Raw genomic sequence first — 24,740 nt, 5'->3', positions numbered from 1 at the left:
CTTCCTGGACTTGTACGTCTATTTCTTTCCCCAGGTAGGGGAAGCTGTCATTATTTTTTCAAATAGGTTTTCAATTTCTTGCTCTATTTCTTCTCCTTCTGGCACCCCAATAATATGAATGTTGGACCTCTGAAGTTGTCCAGAGGTTCCATATACTGTCTTCATATTTCTGGATTCTTTTTTGTTTTTGCTCTTATGGTTGGGTGTTTTTTGTTTCCTCACGTTCCAAATTGCTGATTTGATTCTCAGAGTCTTCTACTCTACTGTTGACTCCCTGTAAATTATTCTTCATTTCAGTTCATGTAGCCTTCATTTCTGATAGGTATTTTATTAGGTCATCAATTTTCTCAGTTGTTTTCGTAATACTCTTACTAATATGGTTGAGCATCCTTATAAACAAAATTCTGAACTCTGTATCTGTTAGCTTGCTTGGTTCTATTTCATTTAGTTCCTCTTCTAGAGATTTCTTCTGTTCTTTCCTTTGTGACATGTTTCTTTGCCTCCACAGTTTGGCTGCTTCCAGGTGTTTGTTTCTATGTATTAGGTAGAGCTGCTGTGTCTCGTGGAATTTGTAGAGTGGCTTTGTGTAGTAGGTGTCCTGTAGGGTCCAGTGGCTCAGCCTCCTCAGTCACCTGAGCTGGGCCTTCTAGGTGCTCCCTTGTGTGGGCTGTGTGCACTGTCCTGTTGTAGTTGAGCCTTGGTTGCTGTTGGCGTTACTGGGAGAAATTGATCCCCAGGTCAATCGGCTGTGAGGACCAGCTGCAATGACAGCCAAAGAGCTGCGGTGCTGGAGACACCCCTATGGAGCAGGATTTACTTCACTGGGGCTTTGGTGTTCACCAAGTGCACCCCTTGAGTGTCACTCGTGGATGTGGCAGGGTTGTAATCCAGCGTGGTCGAGTCTGACCACCAGGTGCACTGTCTCTGGGGCCTCCCGGGAGGTGAAAAGTCAGCCTGTGCCAGTGCCTTGCCCAGGGCCACCCAGCATGAGCTACACAGCAAACCATAGTTGGCTGATACTTGTGCTGGGCTTGGCTTTGCCCAGGAGAGGCCAAGCTCTGAACCAATGCAGGCTGCCGCTAGTGCCAGGCCTGGGGCCGCTTATCAAGCTGTATGGGGCCCGCTGCTGCATGTTTGAGAGATTTTAGGAAAGTCCTAAGCCTGAGGCTCGAGAGGCCACTTGCACAGAAAAGTCCCCGGAAATGGCCTGGATGAGCTGCAGGTGGGGAGGGGCGGGGCCTCGGGAATCACGGGGCGGGGCCAAAGGTGTGAGGCAGGTGCTGGGGATTCAAACATGGCGCCTGCCTGCCGGCTGTGTGCGGGGAGGACTCGCCAAAGGAGCCACGGCCTCTGCCAGCTCTTCTGCCTGGGAGGAAGTCACCCCTCTAGTTCTCACCCGGATCTCAGGCAGGTTAGTTCCTCCCCGAGTGTCCCAGGTCCTTTCAGGCTGCTGCCCGGCGCTGGGCTCAGAGGGAGCGTCCGAGTGAGTCCGTGCCGGGCCCTTTAGGAGGAGCTGCTGGGGCTCCCGCAGCCTCCGGGATCCTCAGGGACAGTCCCCGCTCGTTTCACAGCCTGGAGTTGTGGGGACGTGTCTTCCCGGCCCTGGAGCCCTGGGCTGGGGGCCTGCTGTGGGGCTGGGACCCCTCGCTCCTCTGGGAAACCTCTGCCGCCGAGATTCCCTCCCAGGTTTACCCCGCGGCACCAGGTGTGGGCCCACGGCCATGTCTCTGGGATTCAGCCCCGATCCGCTCGCGTCTCTGGCCCCTCCTCCCGGTCTCGGTGCTTCTTCAGTTCCCTGGTTGTGGCGCTTCTGTTCGGCCAGATTTCAGGAGCCTCTGAGGGATGGTGGTTCTGAATTTTAGTTGTGGTTGTTCTGAATTTGATGTGGTTGCGGGAGGCGACGGGGACAGCTGCTACGTACGCCACCATCTTGTTTCCTCCTCTCCCTTTGTGCTGTTTTGATACTTTACCACATGTGCTTGGGACATAGTGTTTAATAAATAGCATCTAAATAAAGTAGGAATGAGCTCTGAGATTTCACCTTCCGATATATGCACTTCTAATTACTACCACATTGCATTTTAAGAATAACTATAAAATCCCTCTATTGTCTGAGAGCTCTAAAAACAGCAGAAATGTAGTTTTCACAAACAAATGAGCTTAGAAAAGCAAAAGCTCAGAAAAAATACAGTATCAGTAGAATTATTTTTAAATTGGTTTTCCAGTCTTTCCCAATAAGAGTCAGCAATTTGCTAAGATCCTTGGAAACAAACTATTTTTATCCTTTGTTACCTATGATAACGGATTATAATACCAAACTATTTTTTTCAAGAAGGCCAGAACAGATTTCACAAGAAAAAGCACAGTAATCTCTTCATACTAAAAACCAATTCACATATCAATTGAGGTCTCATATACATTTCAAATTCAAACCAGATTCAGGAGTCTATATTTCTACAGAGAAGTTACATATAGTTACAGTTTCTTTGAAAATTCAGAGAATTTTTGCATTTACATAGATGACGAACTTCCTTTGACTAATTTAAATAAGAAAAGTCAGTTCCAGGAGACTTCATTACTCAGCTGAGGACGAAGGGGAAAGCTATATTCATGTTAACAGATATTCTATATTTTCATCAGCTAGAAAACTTAAATTCACCCAAGTAATGTGGCAAAAAGGATTCCTGATCTAATGCTGAGCTCTATTTTGCCTATATTTTTTCATTTTTCCAGACATTTAATAAAAATAATGCCTTATATTTGTACAGTGTTTGACAACCTGAAAAGGCTTTCCATATATTATCTCAGAAGCACTTGGTATATGTTCACAATGGTCAGGTTACAGAAGTCACAGTTTCGACAGAGTTCTAATTTGAAAACCTAAGAATATTTACTTCTTTTAAACTGAAGGGGCCTTGCAAGCAAAGACCATTTTTTGTGTATCTTGTGCATATACTGTATCCCTGAGAGTGCATTTTAAATATGTAGCCATCAGAAATTAACTTTGCAAGAAATATACTTTTTCTGAGTCAAGATAGTGGCAGAACTCTCCCTCTTGCCTTCAGGAATAAATTTCAAGCCACATATATACAAAGTAAGAACCTATTTTATTATACAATTAGCTTAAAAATCATTTTAAATAAACACCAAAATTAAAACTAATACTCTTTTATTATTATTTTTTAAAAATATATCTTTACTGATTTCAGAGAGAGAGGAAAGGAGAGGGAGAGAGAGAGACAGAAACATCAATGACAAGAGAGTCATTGATTGGCTGCCTCCTGCACGCCCCCGACTGGGGATCGAGCCTGCAACCTGGGCATGTGCCCTGACTGGGAATCGAACCCTGATCGCCTGGATCCTAGGTCGATGCTCAAGCACTGAGCCACGCCCAGATGGGCAAAACTAATACTCTTTTAGACTAACATGTGAAAACATGTATTCTCTAAGCTATCTTTATTACCATCTTTTTTGAAAAAGAAATCACAAACATTTATGTTATTCAACCACTACATATCAAAATAAAACAAACATTTTCATACAAAAATCACAATTATCACACTCAACAAAGTTATCAATAATTCTTTGGTACTGACACCCAGTCTATAGTCAAATGTCTTCTATTACCTTAAAAATATACTTTTATATTCAGTTTGTTAAAATTAAGATCTAAATAAGGTACTTGCTGTATTTGCTTATATTTCTTAAGTCTTTTAAAAACTTTTACTATGGAACTTTTCAAACATACACAAAAATGAAGAAAATAAGAAACCCCACATACCCATCACCTAGCTTCAATAATTTTCAACACTTTGCTAATCGTGTTTTATCTATTCCCTTACACACACACACACGCATGCACACCCCTACCTTTTTGAAAATTGGTAAATTGAATATTGGATAAAATATACATAATATACAATTTACCATTGTAATCATATTTAGGTGTACAATTCAGTAGCATTAAGTGCAGTCACAATGTTGTGTGGCCATTACTATCAGTTTCCAGAACTCTTTCATCTTCCTGAACAAAACTCTTCACCCAGTAAACAATAACTCCCATTCCCCTCTCCCCCAGGGTGACCTCTATTCTACTTTCTGTTCCTATGAATTTGCCTATTCTAAGTGGAATCATACAATATTTGCCTTTTGCTGTCTGGTTTATTTCACTCAGTATCAGTTCTTCAAGATTCATCCATGTGTCAGAATTTCATTCCTTTCTAAGGCTGACATACCCACACTTTTAAAGTCAGGTTCAGATTTAATTGTTTTAGCAAAGATACTTCATAAGTGGTGCTGTGTGTTTCATATTACATCAAATAATGAGGCTAAGACTAATCAATGGGATTAGTCTTTTACAAAATAATCCCTCCATCTGAAGTTCTGCTTCACCTTTCTGTCTAACGGTTTCATCCACCGAGGATTGCTGCATGGATCTATTATTTCATCCAGAGTTGCAGAAATGATAATTTTCTAATCCTGTTAAACCTTCCACATTCATTAGCTGAAATTCTGTAAAATGGAATTTTCCCTCATTAACTTGGACTGCTTGGTTACCCTGAACTTATTACAGTTCATGCAGGAAAGGCAGGATAAATGCTTAATTCTTTCCATTTGTTTGCTGATTTGTAAAGTAAGGAATTGGTGCCCTGTTTACTTCTAATGGAGTTCAGTGAGTTTTTATCTCTTTCTGTGTGGAGGTGCTAAATTTTATATATTCATTGTGTTTCAACCATTTCATTCGTTATTTTTTCTGATACTCAAATTGTCCCATCTTTGGCTATTAGGAGCACCTTCACGTGGGCTCCTGTGTTCTTTGGGGTTCTGTTACCCTTTGCATTCTGGCACAGGCCGTTTCTGACTCATTTTGTGTATTTCCTGCTCCCATCCTAAGAATCAGTCATTCCTGTAGGGAACTTTGGTTCCTTTAGTGGGGAATAAATATACACCTTTTAAAATTAACTTACTTTTAACTCATTTACATGACCCCTAATATACATCATTATTGTAAACCTTTCTAAACTTGCCCAAGACTTAAACTTAGTATCAAAATTGTTAACACTATCAATTCAGGGAGTGCTTTCTATGTGCAGAGCACTGTTTTTAAGAAAAATACAAAAATTAATTAAAGACATGCTGCTTGCTTTCCAAGGGCTCACAATTTCTGGCAAAGCTGGTCACATCACAAGTCACTACTTCACTATAAGGCTGACTGTGACGACAACCTAAGAGAACTATGAAATACGGGTAAAATCCAAGCTTTCTAGCCTTGAATATAAAGCCCTTTATGATATGGTCCCTGTGTCTATCTCATCCCATTCACTCATTCACTCATTCATTCATTCATTCATTCTATAAAGGCTTGTTGGCAGCCTCTCTGTGCCCTTAAGGAGCACACTGCATAACAGGGCAGCATGTAATCAAACACGCGATCATAATACAGACTGGTAAGTGCTACGTGATGTGTAAGCACAGGATGGGCCCTCTTAAGCTCGTTTTGAAATTATTTTTAGAGAAAGGGATAGTAAAGCTAAGACGATGAGTTGACGTTATTCACATACGAAAGGAGTAGAGAGCAGGGGTACAGAGTAAGGGCCATCATGTTAGCGCCCAGGGGAAAAATAAACAGGGAGCTTCCTGAGAGCTTATTTGGGCGAGGAACTTAAGGCAGGAGTGGGGAAGACACAACAGATGGGGCTGAAAAAAAAGAAGAGACATGAGGAAGATCTGTGTAAGCTGTTAAAGAGTACAGAACCTTCTCCTACGGGCAATGGGGAGCCGTTGAAAGGCTTTAAGAGAGGAGCTGCATGATCAATTTGTGCTTCTGAAAGAGTCCTCTGTTGTAACGGAGAAGGTCTAGAGAGGGCCAAGAGTGAAGGCAGAGGCCAGCTGGGGGAAACTAGGAGCCCAGACTGGGCCTGAATGTGTGACAGTGGGAAAAAGTGGATGCTACCCAGATATATTAAAGCACAACCAATCATACGGCGATTGGCTGGATGTGGGGCTAGTGAGGGGAGAGAGAAGGTAAAGGTGGCATCCAGGACTCTGGTTCAGGTGATCTGGGGATAATAACATCACGCGTGTGTTAGGAAACAGAGGGGGAAGGAAGGTTAGGTCCCAGATGGAAGACGCCGAGTTCTGTTTTGAATATGCTGACTTCGAGGAACCTACATGCCCAGTGGGTAATAGCGTTTGCAGACCTAAAGTTCAGGGCAGAGAGTTGAGGTAGAGGTTCAGTGGGATGGTCAGCAACACACAGAGTTAGGAGAGGCAGAGAGGAGAGAAGGCTCCTCCGTGGAACTCTCGTCATCGCTCCTTACCTGTATGGCTTTTGATCTCCAACAGCAAGACTGAGCTCACTAACATATAGGGGATCTTGTACAAGAGTAGCTTTCTGAAAGAGGGAAAATATGGAATAGTTAAGAATTATTGTTTACTGAAAATCAGTTCTCCCTACTTTTAGTCAATATCATAGATCTATTCTTTAATGCCTTCTACAGTACAATTTGTTTATATGACTCATTCCAGTGTTTGATGATACCACAGGGAATGTTTTCCTTATATAATTTTTTTTAAAGTTTTAAACGTAATATTTGCTTATTATAAAATGAAGTTATTTATCAAAATTAAACAGTACAGAAATGTATAAAGTAAAAGATAAAAGTTCCCAGTCTCTCCCTACTCCCATTCCACTATTCAAGGTACCTACTAGTTTTACATATCCTTTCAGGAATATAAAAACATACTAATTATAACATATACATTTATAACATTTAAATGTTAGATGATGTATCTTTATAATATATATTTAATACTAGCTAAATTATATCACATATATTAATCTGGAACTTTTTTTTCCACTTTAATACATGGTGAACAGTTTTTCGTGTCTGTGTATATAGATATACTTCAATATTTTAAATTATTTCCTAGCATTCCATAGCATAGTTATATAATGATTTAACTATTCCATTAATGAGGTTATTTTTTCCTCAGATCTTTAGTGTTGCCATTTCCCACTCATTCTGGGTCCTCAAAACAAAAGATCGTGTAGTGTTCAGCAAGTTCTCTAAATAAACTTTTATTTATATTGAGGCTTAACAGACAGGTTATTTCAGAAGAAATGTCTGAAAAGCTGCTGATTTACTACGGCAAACAAGCTGACCCATACCTTATGGAGATGATGGTCCTGATGGCAGGGCAGAGGGGGTTATGATTGCTGCGGCTGCCAAGGCCGAGGCAGGGACCACAGGGGCTTCCAAGGGGGCTGAGGTGGGGGGACAGAGGTGGCTTTGGCCCTGGTAAGATGGATCCCAGGGGTGACCACAGGCAGGATGGCAGGGAGAGGCCACATTAGCCTGCTTCCTGAGGTTCCGGAACAGCTTTTCTCCTACACCCAGTGCGACCCTCACTGCCTTCCAACTCCTGATGACACATGGGTTTTTTGTGATGGGCTATGTAATTGTAACCGTGTCTTTGGATCCCATTAAACACCATTGTTTTAGTTTTAAAAAAGAAAGAAAGAAAAAAGCATCGAAACAGTTCCTACTGGATAATAACAATACATGTCAGTTATTGGTACTGTGTTTATTATCAGGATTATGATTTGGTCTATCTGACTTGCCCCAATAGTGTCTCTGCTACAGAATTAAAAAGTCATATTTAAAACTAAGAGTTAGTCCATTCAGGGAAGTCCAAACAGTTATTGTGAAATATTTAGATAGTTTTTTTTTTAAGCCAATTAAGTTTTGGGTTTTCTACTAGAACATATGAGGCCTTCTTTTAATAGACAAGAATTTTCCCTCTATGATTCATTTATAGTCTTAATTTGGAGACAGCTGTTTAAAAATTTAGAGTGAAATTTTAAATATTTAACATTTAATTTGAATATTGAACATTCTAACTGTGCTATGATGGGGGGGAAATTGAATTGTCTTGCAATCTTTCTCAATTTTTAGCCATTTATAAAACCCTCTGCTTCCTAACTTCTTCAGAATGAAAACAGCCTTTCACATTTTTTAATATTCTCATGTTAAAAGATCAATAATAAAAATTATATATCATGGAAGATAATTGAAAAGGATCATATTGCTTTTTGATTAAATTACTTCTTTTTAAACTGAGCCTGCTGTAATAACAAGATCCCTAAATGGGAGTTCTGACTTTGGCCCTAAACTTACTATATAATCTTAAGTCACTTTAAATGGTTGTGCTTCAGTTTCCTCATTTAAACAGGATGCAAATCAGGTGGTTTCTATAAAATTATCCAATCCTATAACAATGACTCCCATCAACCTACTTTCAACAGCACAGCTAACAAATACAGAAACATATTGACAATGTTGAGCTTTATCTGAGCTCTGTGCCCCCTGAAAGCAGAAATGGCTGAGAAATCACCCCAGATGACTACAAAAGACTACCCTGCTCACAAATATCCCAAGATAGACCTGTCTTCTTCCTCATGATTCTCATGAGACTCACTGCTGACTCCCTTACTCGCCCGCCTCTGTAAAACCCAGGTCCATCTCCTTGTCTTTAGGGCAGACACTTCTCATTAATGATCATTTTCCCTATTGCAATAGCTGAATAAAACCATTCCCTTAATTGTCCAGAGCATTCTGTCTTTCACAATATTATTAAATTCCAAGGCTAAATTTCCAAAATGGGAAGGTAGAGCAGGGAAGCCTACTCTAAAAATACAATACTCGAGTCAAGGTTAACTTATGAGGACACTTACTATAATATAATTGTTCCACGAACTCTTTAAGTGCAGAAATATTGATGACGTTGTGGAAATAATGTACAAATGAAGTTCCGACTCCTTTTTCTCTAGGTTGGGGTTGCTTTGTGAAGGAGAGGCCAGGGAGGAATTTCCTAAGTAAAACTCATTTCCGTTCCCATTGCACTTGAAAGGGGTTTTGCTGAGAGAGTCTTTGTGATCTGGAAGTCCCTCGGGTCCCTTTGTGCTTGTAGCGCAAGACGGCAGGCTGATGGCCTCGCTGGTGGCTGACGTGGACTGACAGCTCCTCCTGGAGGGCACAGTTAAGGGTCGAAAGGCACTTCGGCCATGAGGGGACAGCTTTTCAAGGTCTGTAGAAGGACAGAGAGTTGAGTCCTTGGACGGTGCGCTGCTCTCTTGGTGGTACCTGTCAGGTAGGTTTAGCATTAAACGTGATATTCAGAATTTAATAGTAAGCAACAAAAACAAAACCAATGGCCCGACTGCAGCAGTTTAAGACTCTGAAAATAAATGTTTCCACATAAAAAGAACGCTTGTTAAGAGAGGGGAGTGATTTAATCTCACCTGCTTATATACTGACATAGGGGAGATATTGCCCAATTCTGCAGCATACTTTTCTGCTTTCAGAAATAAAAATCTACCCAATGTCATTTAAAGAAACACTTTTTATATTGAAAGTATTGTGCCTGTCCTTCACGAAGCCCAATATTTCCATCGAAAGGACTTTTCATTCTCAATCCGAAACCAGATTTTTCTTTCATTGTGCATTGCTAATGGAAGAGATTTTTTTTTTTTTCTAAAATGTTTTTATTGATTTCAGAGAGAGAAGAAGGGAGAGGGAGAGAGAAAACGTCAATGATGAGTCATTGATCAGCTGCCTCCTGCACACCCCCTGCTGGGGATGAGCCCGGAACAGGGGCATGTGCCCTGATGGGGAATCGAACCACACACAATGTCCTGGATCCTAGGTCGAACTCAACCATTGACCCACACTGGCCAGGCAAAGAGATTTTTTAATGGTGTTTTGATTCATCTCTTGCTAATGCTCTTCTGATATTTCCAATAGCATCCCCAAAGCCTCAGTACTCTTTTCAGAATCAATCCATTATCTTCCCTGTCCTCTGCAGCTCACCACGACCCATTTCTACTCTGCCGAAGCAAGTTGTAGAGCTTAGAAGTTGCAGAGGATGCTGAGATCTAAGTTCCAATCCCAGCTGCGCCTCTCAATGGTTCTGTGACTTTGGTTGACCTAAGCCTCAAGTCTCTAATTTTAAAATAGGAACAATTAACAGCATCAATCTCACAGAGTTTCTGTGAGGAAGAAATAAGAAAATATACATGCAATGTGTGCATAACACTGGAAACACTCAGTAAATGCTAGCTATAAATACTATCCTATATCGCCCTAAATTGCTGGTTTATCATTTTATATTAAAGTGTCTTTGTCTCCCTTACAAGACTGTAACTCTTATTTCAGTGGAAAGCCATTAGTTTTTATTAGTTTCTAAATTAATTTTAAATAGGAATAAAATTCATTCATTATCTGTATAGTGCTACGAGCTGTGCTGTGTTCCAACCTCCTTCCCCCACTGACTTTGCATGTGCACAAGTGCATACACACATGCATGAGCACACACACGCAGACACACACACACACGCACACACACACACACACACACGCAAACACAGGTCACTCAAGTTCCGTCCCCTTTAACAGCCATAATTATCTTGCATTACCCAATTTCTTCATATGATTCTATTATGTAACAGTGTTATCAAAGTGTCTAGGAACATAAGATGCTCAAACTAGGATTTTCAGTTAAATAAATATGTCTAGCCTGAAATGGGTGGTACATGCTCTAATCCTCTTGGAAGTGACAGCTTTTTTTTATTCTTGCAGATAGTATTTTCTAAAAATTTCTCCATGGAAATTAAAGAGAATTAAATAACCAGTGTTTAGATTATGTTAGATAATGTTATGAAAACATGTTACAATGTTCATGTTAGGTACGATATATGTTTCATGTGACAATTCAGCAAAATGATTTCAGGTAGTTTCAGAAAGTCTCACTTAAATCAACTGTTATTCAGTTATATGAAAAATCTATTGTTTTGGAGATTTAAAAAGGGTTTCTAAAAAGGATTACCTTTTTGGCAGCATAAATGAAAATGCCATGGTCATTACTGCTTCACTAGTTAGGTAAGCCAACTCATTAAACTAAGCTGTATTCTTCATTTGAAATTCAACAATACCCTCTATTACTAGTCTGATGAAAGAGTAATTCATTACTAAGCAAGAGTTCTATAACCTTGAATTTGTACTTGTCAACTTCATATTTATAGAACTAAGTTGCTAAAAGTCAAGTGTTTTTCTTTTTTTCTTTTTTAAAAATATATCTTTATTGATCTCAGAGAGTGGAAGGGGGAGAGAGAGAGATAGAAACATCAATGATGAGAGAGTCATTGGTCAGCTGTCTCCTGCACGCCCCCGACTGGGGATCGAGCCCGCAACTCAGGCACATGCCCTGAGCAGGAATCAAACCTCAACCTCCTGGATCCTAGGTCAATGCTCAACCGCGGAGCCCCGCCCAACTGGGCCAAGTGTTTTTCTAATAAGCTGATTATGTATCTCTAGGAAGAAGACAGCTACAAAAGGAGAAAAGATAAGAGAAATCGGAAAGAGAACTCCAAAATCAAAAGTATGCACAAATCACTTTTCTCCTTTTTCCAAAACTCTGCATCAAAGACAGAGAAACTCTTTGAGGCTGAAAATGTCAGGTTAAAAGTCACGGTCCAAAAAGCAACAGGCAGAACTGAACAGCTTCAGAAAAACCTGTTAGGTGCAAATTCAGCTAAGAATAAAAAGTACCAATATGCTAGCATATTGCCTCTATCAAGAAAAATGGAAAATTAGAAAAAAGTCATTTTTTTATTTAAGAAACTCTTTAAAAGGATAGGAAAGAAGTTCAATAAGTATGAAAATGGAGAGTTTGGTTTCAAAGAGAGCTAAAAACCTATCACATTGAAATAGATAATTAGATTAATATGTTAAAATACAAGAAAAGAGCAGAATAGAGGACAATGATTCTTTTTAAAAATGTTTTTATTGTATTTTAGAGAGAGAGAAAGAAAGAGGGAGAGAGAGAAAGAGAGAGAGAGAGAGAGATAAAGAAACATTGACTGGCTGCCTCCTCAGACACCCTGACCATCCACAACCTGGGTATGTGCCCTGAACGGGAATCGAACCAGCGTTCCTGCGGGGCATAGGACGACACTCAACCAACTGAGCCATACTGACCAGGGCGTGATTCTCTCATAAGTCATATTTTTTAAAAATATATATCTTTTACTGATTTCAAAGAGGGGAAGGGAGAGGGAGAGAGAGAGAAACATCAATGATGAAAGGGTCATTGATCGGCCGCCTCCTGCACACCCCGCACCGGGGATCGAGCCCTCAACCTGGGCATGTGCCCTGATCGGAGTCGAACCTCGATCTCCTGGATGCTAGGTCGCTGCTCAACCGCTGAGCCACGCCAACCGAGCAAGAAGTCCTATGGATCTAAGATCTCAAGATCTAGAATAAACAATGTCCTAATAAACAATGTTTTTCTCCTAATAAACAATGTCCCATGAAGATACTACTAAAGCAGAATTGGTGAAATATAAGCAACTCTAGGTGGAAGAATTCAAAGTTAGAAAATAATTCTCACATATCTAAGCATAACTGAGAGGCTCACAGAGGGCAGCGCCAAACTCTTCATCTCATGTGGCCCAGGGTCACATAACATAATATTCAAAATGTCCCAGGTGCAATCTAAAATGTCTTGACATTTGAAGTGCCAGAAAAATCTCAGTATCTTATGAAGGAAAAGACAATTAATACATATCAGTACTGAGATGACAAAGATCTTGGGATTATCCGACAAAGACTTAACCATTACAACCATGTTTCAATAAATATGAGGGAACAAATGAAAAGATAGAAAGTCTCAGCAGAGGGGTAGAAGGCATAAAAAGGGACTAAGTGGAAATTTTAGGAGGGAAAATACATTACTATAACCAAAAGAATTAAAATTCACTAAATGGTGTCAGTAAGCAGAATGGAGATGACAAAGGAAAGAGTCGTTGCATTTGGAGAGAGATGAACAGGAACTATCCGGTCTGAACAACAGATAGGATAAGGACTGAAGGAAACAGTGAGTAGACTATCAGGAGACCAAGTGACAATATGAAAAGGTCTAATACTCATGCGTCCCAGTCCCAGCACGGGAGGAGAAAGAGCCTAGTGCATAAGAGATATTTGAAAGAGGAATGGCTGATAACTCTCCAAATCTGGCAAAAGACATAAACTTACACATTTTAGAAACTCAAGTGAATCCCAAACAAGATAAACTCAAAGAATTCATCATCAAACTACTGAAATACTAAAAAAAAGTTAAGAGATACTCAGAACTGAATGGCAATTCGTGTCAAAATACATGTGACTTAGCTAAAGTGTATTTTAGAGGAAAATGTATAGCTGTTGTTGACTCAGGGCCTTGTTTAAGTTCTATGGAGAATGTTGTTTGTTTTTTTTTAATTTTTATACTTTTGATTGGGTAGTCAATGGCAGTACGCACTGTATTCAGGATTTTTACTTACATTCATAGGGAGAGGTGGGGTAAAGTGTCCTTACTCCCATCTGGACCAGAATCAAAACCTTAATTAACTTGATTATAAAAAAATTAAAATCCTATTTGGTAAAAGGAACCACAGAGACAAAGCTAATAGGTGGCTGACAAAATGGAAAGACATATTTTTAACATATAAAACCAACAAGTGGATTAATGTGTAAAATGTACAAGGCAATTCTGCTCCTGAATATATACCCCAGGGAAATTTTCACCCAGGTCCATAAAAGGGAGGAAAATAGGAACAAAAGAACAGAAGAGAGGGAGGAAGAGAATGAATATCGATGCTACTCCAATGCTCAATAAATATTTTTTGTATTTTTATAAGTATATAATAATGAATATTTCTTAATAATGATAAACTATTTCTTAATAATGCTAAAGTGTTTCTTAATGATAAAATAATGATAAATCATATGCAAGAGAATATATCTATTGTTTTCAGAGTCAATTTTGAGAACTGTCGAGATCAGATTATATGAACAGCTGTCGGAGGCCTTGAACCCTTTTTCTTGAGTTTCTAACCACTCTGGATTCATATACTTACATATATAGTTTATTACATAAACACAGGACTTGGTCCTCTAATAGAACTACAATAGCCTATTGCATAAGAAATTCTTAGAAAATTAATACAGATGGTACCTCATGCCAAATTATTGCACAACAGCATTTAAGTTTTTTAAGTACTATAGTGTTATTAGCGAGAGTAAAAAAGGGCAAGGTTATTCTGTTCCAAGGCTTGATCAAGGATTCTGAGGATGCCCAACAGATTATTGCTCAGTAACTGCCTTACTGATAATCAGCAGTAACAAGAACTGTTTTAACAAGGACTCACCAAGTGCCACACGGTTTAGGCACTTTACATGTACATGATTTAGCCCTTACAGACCATCCCTGTGGGATAGGTACTATCCTGAGCCCCATCCTGCCCAACTGGAGAGAAACCTGGGAAGATTAAATAGCCCAAGGCAGGGTCAGGATTTGAAGTCAGCCAGTGTGGCTACGAAGCCTGAATGTTTATCTGCTCTGCAGAGAGAAATAACACAGCTCCCTTTTCCTCCTTTCTACCAAGAAATGCTTCTTCTTAGAGCAAAATATAAGGTTCACTTTCTTGGTTGTTGTTTTTTTCCTTCTATGCTGCTAATGATGTACAGTGAAGTGTAACATATTCTTATCCAAGCTGGTCCGCTCTAATTCTGTTTATTAAACAGTTGACGTTCTCCTGAAGCTCATTCCTCTACATGCCATGCCCTGTGATTACAAAATCTGCTTTTAAATTTGCATGAGCTAAATATCAGTCCAGGCTATAGACAGATATAAATAGATCAAAATCCACCCTGGTGGGTACAGGTCTAGCAGATCTGGACAGATAGCTAAACATTGTCACTATTTCTTTTCCTCTTGGATTATTCAAGGTGAGCTCAATTAAATTTATATCAATCTTACTCTGCCAGCACTGTAAAAGTATTCTATTTATCTCGATCTTCCTCTTTGCTGTTTTATACTTGCAAGCAATAGGCAATCGTTTCTCCCTAGCTTTAGGGAACTCTTAAGTAGGTCACAGTGTATTTTTCCTAAAAGAACATTTTGGTGAGATTTTTTTTTTTAATTTGTAGACTTGAGAGAGAGAAACATCAATTTGTTGTTCCACTTATTTATGGATTCATTGGTTGATTCTTGTATGTGCCCTCACCGGGGATTGAACCTGCAATCTTGGTGTATCAGGGTAATGCTCTAACCGACTGAGCTACCCAGCCAGGGCCTATTTTGGTGGGATATTTACTTAGGGTTTTCTCTTGTAAAATGCATATAAGTATCCACTAATGAAGAGAAACCTATAGAGAACCTCATTATCAGATACCACTAGTCTGTTTTCTATCCCTTTGGTGTAAAAAGGCCTGTTGTTTACTATTACCCTGAAAAGTAATCATACTTATGTAAGTCTGATGTTCCAAGATAATTGCATCCGTCTTATGACCTGCAGCTTCTCATAATTAGGTCTAAAACTTTACACCTCAGAGGTGTTTCAAAGTTCCCTACGTGATAACACTCTTTAGTCTTCTAATTACTGTTTTCTATCTAGCACAATTTTTGTTTATACCTTTGACTTAGATGTTTAATTATGAAAATGACAGTGCTAGAAGTCTGTGGAGTAGTGGACCTTGCTCCCTCCTCACCCCCTTTACTTGGAAATTCCTCCTCCCCTCCACACATGGAGAAGACAGAAGCTGCCATGTTTCTAAAGACCCTGACCTCTGGGCTAGGGTGGACATTTTTCAGCAGTGAGTCATTTATTCAAGGTAGGCATCAGAGGCTTTCCCAGGATTTTAAAATGTGGTTCAAGGAAGTGTGTTAAGAGCACAAACTAATCTCACAGCAGTAACAACAGGTTAGGAAGCAGCAACAGCGTCCCAGATTCTGGCTCATTCAAGCAAGTTCAAGCTCCATAGCCAATCTAACCTCCACCAGCAGGAGTGCTTGGGGAAATGAGGTCTCCTATTGAATTGACTCTCTAACCTTGTTTTAGATACTTAACTTTGTTAAGAAAGTTTTCTAAAAGTGTTGTGGTTTTATCTTTTTGTAAAAGGCAGACTAGTAGGCATGCATGAATCTTTGATAACTGGGGTCCTTCTGAGCTTCATGGTTATCTTCATTATCACAGTCTGGAACTAGAGCTGGAGAATTGAATTGGAACAGCTTCCAAAGGCAGAGGCCAAGGGCAGGAGGCTGTCATGCCCTGCACTCCCTAAGACCTCCAATAGCCACCCAGCCCCACCCTGAGGAAGCTACCACAAATAAATATATACATACACTGCATAAAAACAGTGCATTTGTGCCTACCAAAGAAAAAAGAGCTTCAAGCCACTCCAAATAAGCACACATTTAAGTAAATGTGTCCCCTGCTCCCTCCTTTTGCTACTCTCTTCTATGGAACCTCTTTAATGGAAATTCTGGAACCACTGCTGGCTCCAGGAAGGACCTGATAGCAGTCCAAATCCTTTCCCATACATATTAGCATAAGCTTAAAATTCTACTCGTTTTCTTCTACTGCAGGCCAAGGTGTTATAACAGGGACTCGATATACCTCCCACCAGAAATAACCAAAAACTAGAAAAATATATGAGAGGAAAAAAACACAGCTTTTAAGACACTGAACATCAGACAACATAGAGAGTGAGCTCTGAGAGGCAGGCAACAAGGTGAGAACGAACAATGGCCAACATACTGACTTGAAAAAGTTTCCAGGCCATGGTGCAGCAAGGAGTGATAGATACTGACTGTGATCATGATTTCATTGGTGTATACATATGAAAAAATGTATCAAATTGTGTACTTTACATAGTACAGTTTATCGTATGTCAATTATACCTAAAAAACAAACAAACAAAAAACCCTGGCCAGGTAGCTCAGTTGGTTAGAGCATCATCCTGATATACCAGGGTTGTGGGTTCGATCCCCAGTCAGGGCACATACAAGAAGCAACCAATGAATGCGTCAATAAGTGGGACAACAAATCAATGTTTCTCTCTCTCTCTCTCTCCCTCCCTCCCATTCCTCTCTCTCTCTCTCTCTCTCTAAAAAATCAGTCAATAAAAAGTATTTTTTTTAAATGCTGTTAAAACAAAATTCTAATAGAGCTTTTTTGAGCTTCCAGCTTTGATGCCTGTTAAAAGGGAAACCCCAGAGACAGGGAAACCAGTTTAAATTTGTATTATTAAGTTATTACACTGTGATGTCAATAAAAACCCAAGTGCAGAATTTTATAGGGAGAGTATAGATGCTTCTTAGGGAAGGCTAGAGAGAAGAATTCACAGAGAAGGGAGAAAGAGCACAGGATGAGGGAATGCAAACAGACTTTACAAGTGTGTTGTGGGCTAGAAACAACAGGGTTGGTTGCCACAATAATAGGGAGCATTACTGGCATTTAGGAGGCAAGAGTCAGAGAAGCTCAAGTTCCACAGTGTGTGAGGCTGTTCTGTACAACCAGAAAAGATCCCACACAAAATGCCACCAGGACCCCACTGAGAAAGCCCAGTGGAAGGAGTTCGGTTGTACAGGCTTTGGTCCCCTCCCCAATACCAGCATTGCGAAGGGGTTGTGGTGTGCATTCTGGTTTGCAATGCAAAACAGAACACTTACTGGTCAACCCTGTCTGAGCCAGTAAGTTTTTCTGATGTTTCAGCTTCAAATACGATCAGAACCTCCAAAGCCTTGAGAACCCTGGCAGGAAGAACCCCGAGACCATTTTTAAAGCTAACTCCTTAAACTCTAAAAACCTTTTAAGAAAATTACAATTAACATGACCAACTCTCCACTAACTTTCTCATCAAATATAGTTGGTTGTAAAGTTAAAATTCTGTTAAGCAAATTGGGGATGTGTTCCCAGTAGAAAAAAAAGAATCTTCCTAAACAAAAAAATAGTAATAATAATGTTTGGTGAAAAAAGAAGTTATAATAATGAAATTTAGATTTAGAAGAGACCTTATAGATCATCTTGATAAAACACAAGAGAAGGGGAGGGGGAGGGAAGTGCAGTGGTCAAGGGCCCCTTCGCGCAGCCTGCGTTGCTGCGCAGCGAGGCACCCCACAGGTTTGCGAACACTCCCCAACCAGCGTCCGCTCTTTCTTTGCAGCGTTTTGCAATGTTTTCCTAGCCTGTCTTTCAAGACCCCAACCCACATCAATTTTCCCATGCCTACGTATCTCTTGACTCACACCCAGAATCCTGTGCTCCCCCCGTCCTTCTAATGTCTAGATACTTACTGGGGAGCAACCACACTCTGAGTTATGAAGTTTAGGAAGCCCCTTTTTAAGGTCATACCTGGACTTCTTTCCCACTGTACGGACTGACATTCCAATGCCAGATGAGGCCTCAGGCTTAACCTGCCTAAACCAGTGCGGGGCTTGGCCCTTCCCGACATCCTTACTGCTCTGACAGGCATCACCTGGCAGTCACCCCAGCTTAAGACCACAGTGGTTTCTCTCTCCGTCTCTCTCATGGTCATTCCACTGACAGTCTTGTAGGCTCTACCTCTGCAATCCCTCTCATCCATCCCTTTTTCTTTATGACCACTAGCCCAATTCAGAGTCTCACCACTTCCCACCGACCTTCGGTCTCCCCCCGCTTCAATCCATTTTAAGCATAACTGTCAGATTGCTTTCTGTAGCAGTGGTTTTTATCATACTCTCCCACTCAAAACTTTCAATGGCTTTCTCATATCCTATGAAATGACATGCAAAATCTTCATCTGGAGTGTTAAGACTCTCCAAAATATGGACCCAATTTTTACCTTCTAACTTTATATCTAGTAATCATGTTATGTTGTCTTTAAATCACACTAGACTGCTTACCTTTCCTAACACATATTCCATTTCTTCTTTCCTCAATCTTAGCTTCTGCTGTTCTCTTCAACTGCAGGTACCCCACCTCCATTTGCAGTAGCCTTCGCCAGCTGTCATCTGGCATCTTGACTTCTCCCCAGAACTGAATATGATCCTTCCCCTCTTTAAATCTCTCTGACAACTTGCTCAGACTCCTCTATGACATGTAGCATGTACATGCTCTAGTATCTTCATTTATCTGTATAAACTCACTTATTATGACATGTAGCATGTATACTTTACTATTTTACTAACTAGATTTGAATTTAAAGCAACTTCTCTCAAAATACCTTCATTATTACATATTTGAGATAAACAGAACTCTTCCAAAGCCATTAGTAGAGGAAAGCAATAAAATAAAATAAAAATTGAAATGTAAAATAAGTGTTGATTAGTAAGTTAAAAAAATACTCCAAACAGCAATCTCACCTGAGACAGGATCCATCCAGACCTGTAGGCTCTTTGCCTCTCCAAAAGCCAGGGCCATTGTTCTCTTCCTTGACTAAAAGAGAAAGAAAAAAAAGTTATTTGGTCATTAATTACATAATTTGATTGAACTTATGAAGAAGATGTAGTTACATGTACTGATTTGCTGAGTGTTCATAAATTCTCACAAAAATTTACAAGTACAAAATTACAAGCTGGGCAGGGTGATGAAACAAAAAGAACTTTGGCTTTGACATTAAGGCCTGTGCACTCAAATTCAGTAATTTTACAAGTTACTTTATTGCTCTGGCCTCAGTGTCTTCAGTAAAAATGAGGATGATCATTCTGTGAATGAAAATGAGATAACGTGATGCCTGGCAGAGTAAGTATGCAATAAACAGCTGAATGTAAAGTAAAACTCAAAGAACCAATCATAATTTATATCAAGAAAACTGTCAAGTCCTCCCCATTATGTGAGTGTATTTTGTTTGTTTATTTGGGGGGATAAAGAATAGTATCTAGCCCAGCCGGGGCGTGACTCGGCAGTTGAGCATCGACCTAGGATCCAAGCGATCAGGGTGTGATTCCCGGTCAGGGCACATGTCCAGGTTGCAGGCTGCAGCCAATCAATGACTCTCATCATTGATGTTTCTATATCTCTCTCTCCATCGCCTTTCCTCTCTCTGAAATCAATAAAGATATATTAAAAAAAACACAGAATAGTACCTAATAAGTATCTAATAGGTAATCTAATAATAGTATCTAATAATAATAGTACCTAACAGTATCTAACAAGAACCAAATTTACATTTCCATGAGCTTCTGCAAGAGATCATCATTAGCTACACATTCTGACCTTCAAAAGAAACTCAGTGTTCCCTGTCTAACCACCTTCCCATCCTTGCAAAAGAAGAGTCACGAGTCATGGATGCACAGGCCATCCATAGAGCAAGGGAGGGAAAGAGGGAAAGCCCTTGCTTCCACACAGAATTCCTTTTGGGGGTTTCCCTGGCCCTCTTAGATGTTTCATTTCTTGGCTGGCTTGCTTCCCTTTCCTCTTCCCTCCCTGTTTTTTCAGTTTATTTGTCTTTTGAGGTAAATTTACATTAAATGAAATGCAAAATCTTAAGTGTACTTTCACTGAGTTTGACCCATTTCCTTTTGAACTGCTCTGTGTAACTCTTGTCTCTTACTCCTGTGGGTCTGAGAGGAAGCTCAAGGCACCTCCATACCTGGGAGAAAGAGCCCAGGACCAAGGACGATGCCCGGTGGCATCTATAGAAAGATGGAGGGTGCAGGCCATTAAGGCTTGCTTTGGTCTAGGCCTAAGAGGTCAACACAGCCCCCTTGAAGTCCAGCACAGGTCATCAGAATTGAAAACCACCTGGGGATTTGAGACAAAATGTTCAGTGATAAAAAGTGTTCTTCAGGAACCTGGAGCTGCAGGAGGTGACTGTTGGAGGCATCAAGGTTGTGTGATCATCTGTCATTTTGTCTCCTAGTGCTTTCCTTTTTTTAAGGAACTGTTCTCTTCCTACAGTCACCACAGGTGCCCCCATCTTTTAAAAAAAGAAACTGCTCCTTCCATGAAACTAAGGATGGTTAAGCTTCAGTGCCCCTCACTTGCAAAAGTTCCTTCCCAAGTCCCAGGAGAGGCCCTAAGCATGTGTTCACATGGTCAAATGTTTGTATAAAATGTGCAAAGGAAATACATTTCAATCAAGATCATTTAAGACCACAGGCTACTCCCACTTCAATTTTCCTTCAGTCTCACTTCCCCTCTTGGGGAGTGACCACAGGCACTTTGTATTTATGATTTCATTAAATTATTATGCTTCATTCTAGTTTGGGAATTAGTCTATTTCACTTTATGACAATTTTTCAAAATGTGCCACTAAAGCCTTTAAGGTCTTTTTTTATGACTAGAGCTGTAGTGATCAATTTGGTAGCCACTAGCCACCTATGGCTATTTAAATTTAAATTTAATTAAAATTCAGTTAGTAACACTAGTTACATCTCCTGTTCAATGGCCAGAGGTAACTGATTGCAACTTATTAGACATCAGTTGACTAGATATAGAACAATTCCATCACTGCAGAAAGGTCTAGTGGATAGAGCTGTTCTAGAATGTACCTGAAACTAAGGGGTTAATAACCCAATTCATCATAGAGTTTTAGCTACTCATACAGTTCACCACTGTCACTCTGCTTCCATTAGCACTATTTATTTAGGGTTTAATAATCATCCTCTTTTATCTAAACATAAAAAGTACAATGCAAGGTGTTAACCAGGGACCATACAAGTGCACGTGTATACTATTGAGAAAAGCCTCTTTTTCCCAGTGTCTCCAGAAAAGTTGGGCCTAATTAGGAATCCTGTTAACGTGTGATCATGAAACTAAGAATTTTTATTATAAGTCATTAGTAATGTTGAGCCTCCTTTGTTAAGATGGCCCAGTTATTTGGAGTGTAAGCACCTTTGCCACGTGACACAAATATTCCCTAGGCTTTCACCCAGGAGGCTTGGAGTCAGTCCTAATAATGATCTTTACTTAAATGCTCAGTAGTTAATGTGGGCTGCCTCTCTGGGCACGACATCATCATGGACATTAAAGGCTTTGGTACTGACTGCTGCAAACAGCTGGCCAGGCAGGTTGGCGCCCATCTCTTGCTGCAGGACCACATACTACAGGATGTCTAGGAGGAGAGCCGCAGGGGTCCTGGGTACACAGCGATACCCAACCCAGGGAACGAGCGTCTTGGAGGCGGACAGGAACACAGGGCACGTGACCGCTGGCACGCTGGGAAGGGGAATGTTTTTCCTCTGGAATGTGTGCTGTGTGTGACTCCTTGGGACAGTGGCAGTTCGGTGTTTTCAAAAGTCCTTGTGTAAAAGTGCCAGACGGTACCTTCTGAGAAGAAAGTAAAAAACAGGTGGGGAGAGGTGTCATTCTATGAATAATCATGTGCATGAACACCAGATACTTTTTTTTTAATTCTTCACTGCTTTTAACCTAATTTATAAAGTTTCCAGGAATTTAAATTTCATAAAATTTCTACCTGTAACTGGCTTCTTTAATGTGCGTTTTTGTCTTCTTGTACGTGTCAGGAGGGGAAAAAGTCAAGGATAATTATGCTTGTGGACAAGGGTAAATATGCACGTAAGGCCACGAGTGCCAATGAGATATCCTAATTAGTGTGACAAGAGACCTGGTGAGCACCCAGGGATTCACTGCCTCCTAATTGCAACAGCTCTACACACAGTTGCCACGCCGTGGAGCATCAGCGTGGAAAAGTGCTCGTCCGTGAGAACGCACAAACCCTGGGCAGTGCCTCACACTCTGTCCCTTTCAGTACGCGAAGAGGCTCTGAGTCTGAGCTGAAGTGAAGTCTAGTGACGAGGGAAAGGGCTGGCACAGGGTGGTCTAGCTGCACTGGGCAGGGGCCAGAAGCGTAAGGGCCTACGCAGGAGCCGCCTTGGACCTGTCTTCCCTTCTCGTTCTGTGCCACAGGTGAGATCTCGACTGCTTTCCTGCTGTGTGCCCCGCCCTGCCCACATTATTTCCTGTAATGTAACAACCCTGTGAAGATAGTAACAGCCCGGCCGGGCGTGGCTCAGCAGTTGAGCATCGACCTAGGATCCAGGAGATCGAGGTTCGATTCCCGGTCAGGGCACATGCCTGGGTTGTGGGCTCGATCCCCAGTTGGCGTGCAGGAGGCAGCTGATCATTGACTCTCTCATCACTGATGTTTCTACCTCTCTCTCTCTCCCTCTCCCTCCCTCTCTCTGAAATCAATAAAGATATATATTTTTTAAACAATTAAAATAAAACTACCATATGATTCAGCAATCCCACTTCTGGGTATACACACAAAGGAAATAAAATCACTCTCTCAAAATAATATCTGCACTCCCACGTTCATAGCAGTATTACTTACAGCAGCCTAGACATGGAAACAACCGAAGTGTCCAGCAACAGATGGATGGATAATGTACACACACACACACACACACACACACACACACACTCACTGCAGTGTCATTCAGCCTTAAAAAAGAAGGAACCCTGCCATTTGCGAAAACATGGATGAACCTGGAAGACATGCTAAGTGAAATAAACCAAGCATAGAAAGACAAATACTGCATAATCCCACTTATGTAGAATCTAAAAAAGGCAAATATAGCCCGGCCGGGCGTGGCTCAGCGGTTGAGCGTCGGCCTACTATCCAAGAGATCAGGATTCGATTCCCGGTCAGGCCACAGGCCCGGGTTTCAGGCTCGATCCCCCGTCAGGGGCGTGCAGGAGGCAGCCGATCAGTGACCACTGTCTCATCATTGATGCTTCTCTCTCTCTCCCTTTCCCTTCCTCTCTCTGAAATCAATAAAGATATATATTGAAAAAAAAAAAGGCAAATATATAGTAAAACAGAGTAAAATGGTGGTTACCAGGGGAGTGGGGGTGGGGGGAAACTGTAGATGCTGGTCAAAGGGAACAAACTTTCAGTTACAAGATAAATAAGTTCTGAAGACCAAAATGTCCAGCATGGTAACTGTAGTTAATAATAATGTACTGTGTACTTGAAAATTGCAAAGAAAGTAGATCTCAAGTGTTCTCACCACACACACACACACACACACACACACACACACACACTTAACTATGTGAGGTGGTGGATATCTAAATTAGCCTGATGGCAGTAATCATTTCACAGTGTATACATATATCAAAATAATACACTGTATACCTTAGATACAATTTTTGTCAGTCATACTTTAGGAAAGTTGGGAGGGAAAAAAGAACATTATCTTTTGTGTCTCATAAAGAAATGTATCTTTTCTTGTGTTACTTTAAGAAGTATATGACATACCCTTTTTGTTGTTGGCATTGGCATGATGAAATGGTAAGAATTTCCTGACACCTTTTGACTTTTCACACTCCTTTTTCAAAACAGTTGAATAGATGATACGAATGTGTTGGTTGGTTTCTCTGTCTTGTGGACTCAAAAATTCTGGGTAATCATCAATCTGAAAAGAAAAAAAAAAAATTGAGTTGACTGAAGATAAATACAACTGCTTATGTTTTCTGGGACAAGAAATCCTCCAAAGCTCAGGGTAAGTTTAAACTGCGTCTTTTCTTTTTATTTTTTCCCTGGTAAATCTTTCCTCTTCTTGTTGTTAGGTTTCCCAATTCCTCCTCTATTTGTTTTAGTTCTTACAAAAAATGTGCTCAGCAACAGAACCCAGGAAACTATTTACACTATAGGATTGCTAAATAAATAGTAACAGTGTTTGTGTTTGTTAAAATATATCTCCTTACTTCCATTTTGTAAAAGGATTTTTTAAAAAGCTCTCGAAAATGTATAATTAGCTGGACTTAAACTAGAATTTTCCTATGCAGAAGACAGTGTCCATTTGTAGGAACAGACTACGAAGATTCCATGAACACAGACATGTAGGTTTGAATTATTGGAGGTTCCCTGCTCATATGTAGCTTTCTCTTCTATCCAAAGAGGCCTATT

At 40.4% G+C, this 24,740-nt stretch overlaps 1 protein-coding gene across 1 annotated transcript in view; it reads right to left on the bottom strand.

Annotated features, from left to right (window-relative positions):
- Window positions 1-24,740, bottom strand: part of LOC308552196 (uncharacterized protein C12orf56) — a gene marked incomplete at its 5' end in the record, with an annotated part of 66,916 nt that overhangs the window by 24,009 nt on the left and 18,167 nt on the right. The window contains 4 exons of the mRNA XM_081127244.1: window positions 6,321-6,394; window positions 8,738-9,146; window positions 19,225-19,297; window positions 24,090-24,246. Coding sequence (XP_080983370.1) covers window positions 6,321-6,394; window positions 8,738-9,146; window positions 19,225-19,297; window positions 24,090-24,246 — 713 coding nt within the window. The remainder of the gene's footprint in view (window positions 1-6,320; window positions 6,395-8,737; window positions 9,147-19,224; window positions 19,298-24,089; window positions 24,247-24,740) is intronic.

Source organism: Miniopterus schreibersii (assembly GCF_964146895.1).
Source record: "Miniopterus schreibersii genome assembly, chromosome: 2".
In the NCBI taxonomy this organism is placed as follows: domain Eukaryota; kingdom Metazoa; phylum Chordata; class Mammalia; order Chiroptera; family Miniopteridae; genus Miniopterus; species Miniopterus schreibersii.
This window is presented reverse-complemented; position numbering and strand designations above follow the sequence as displayed.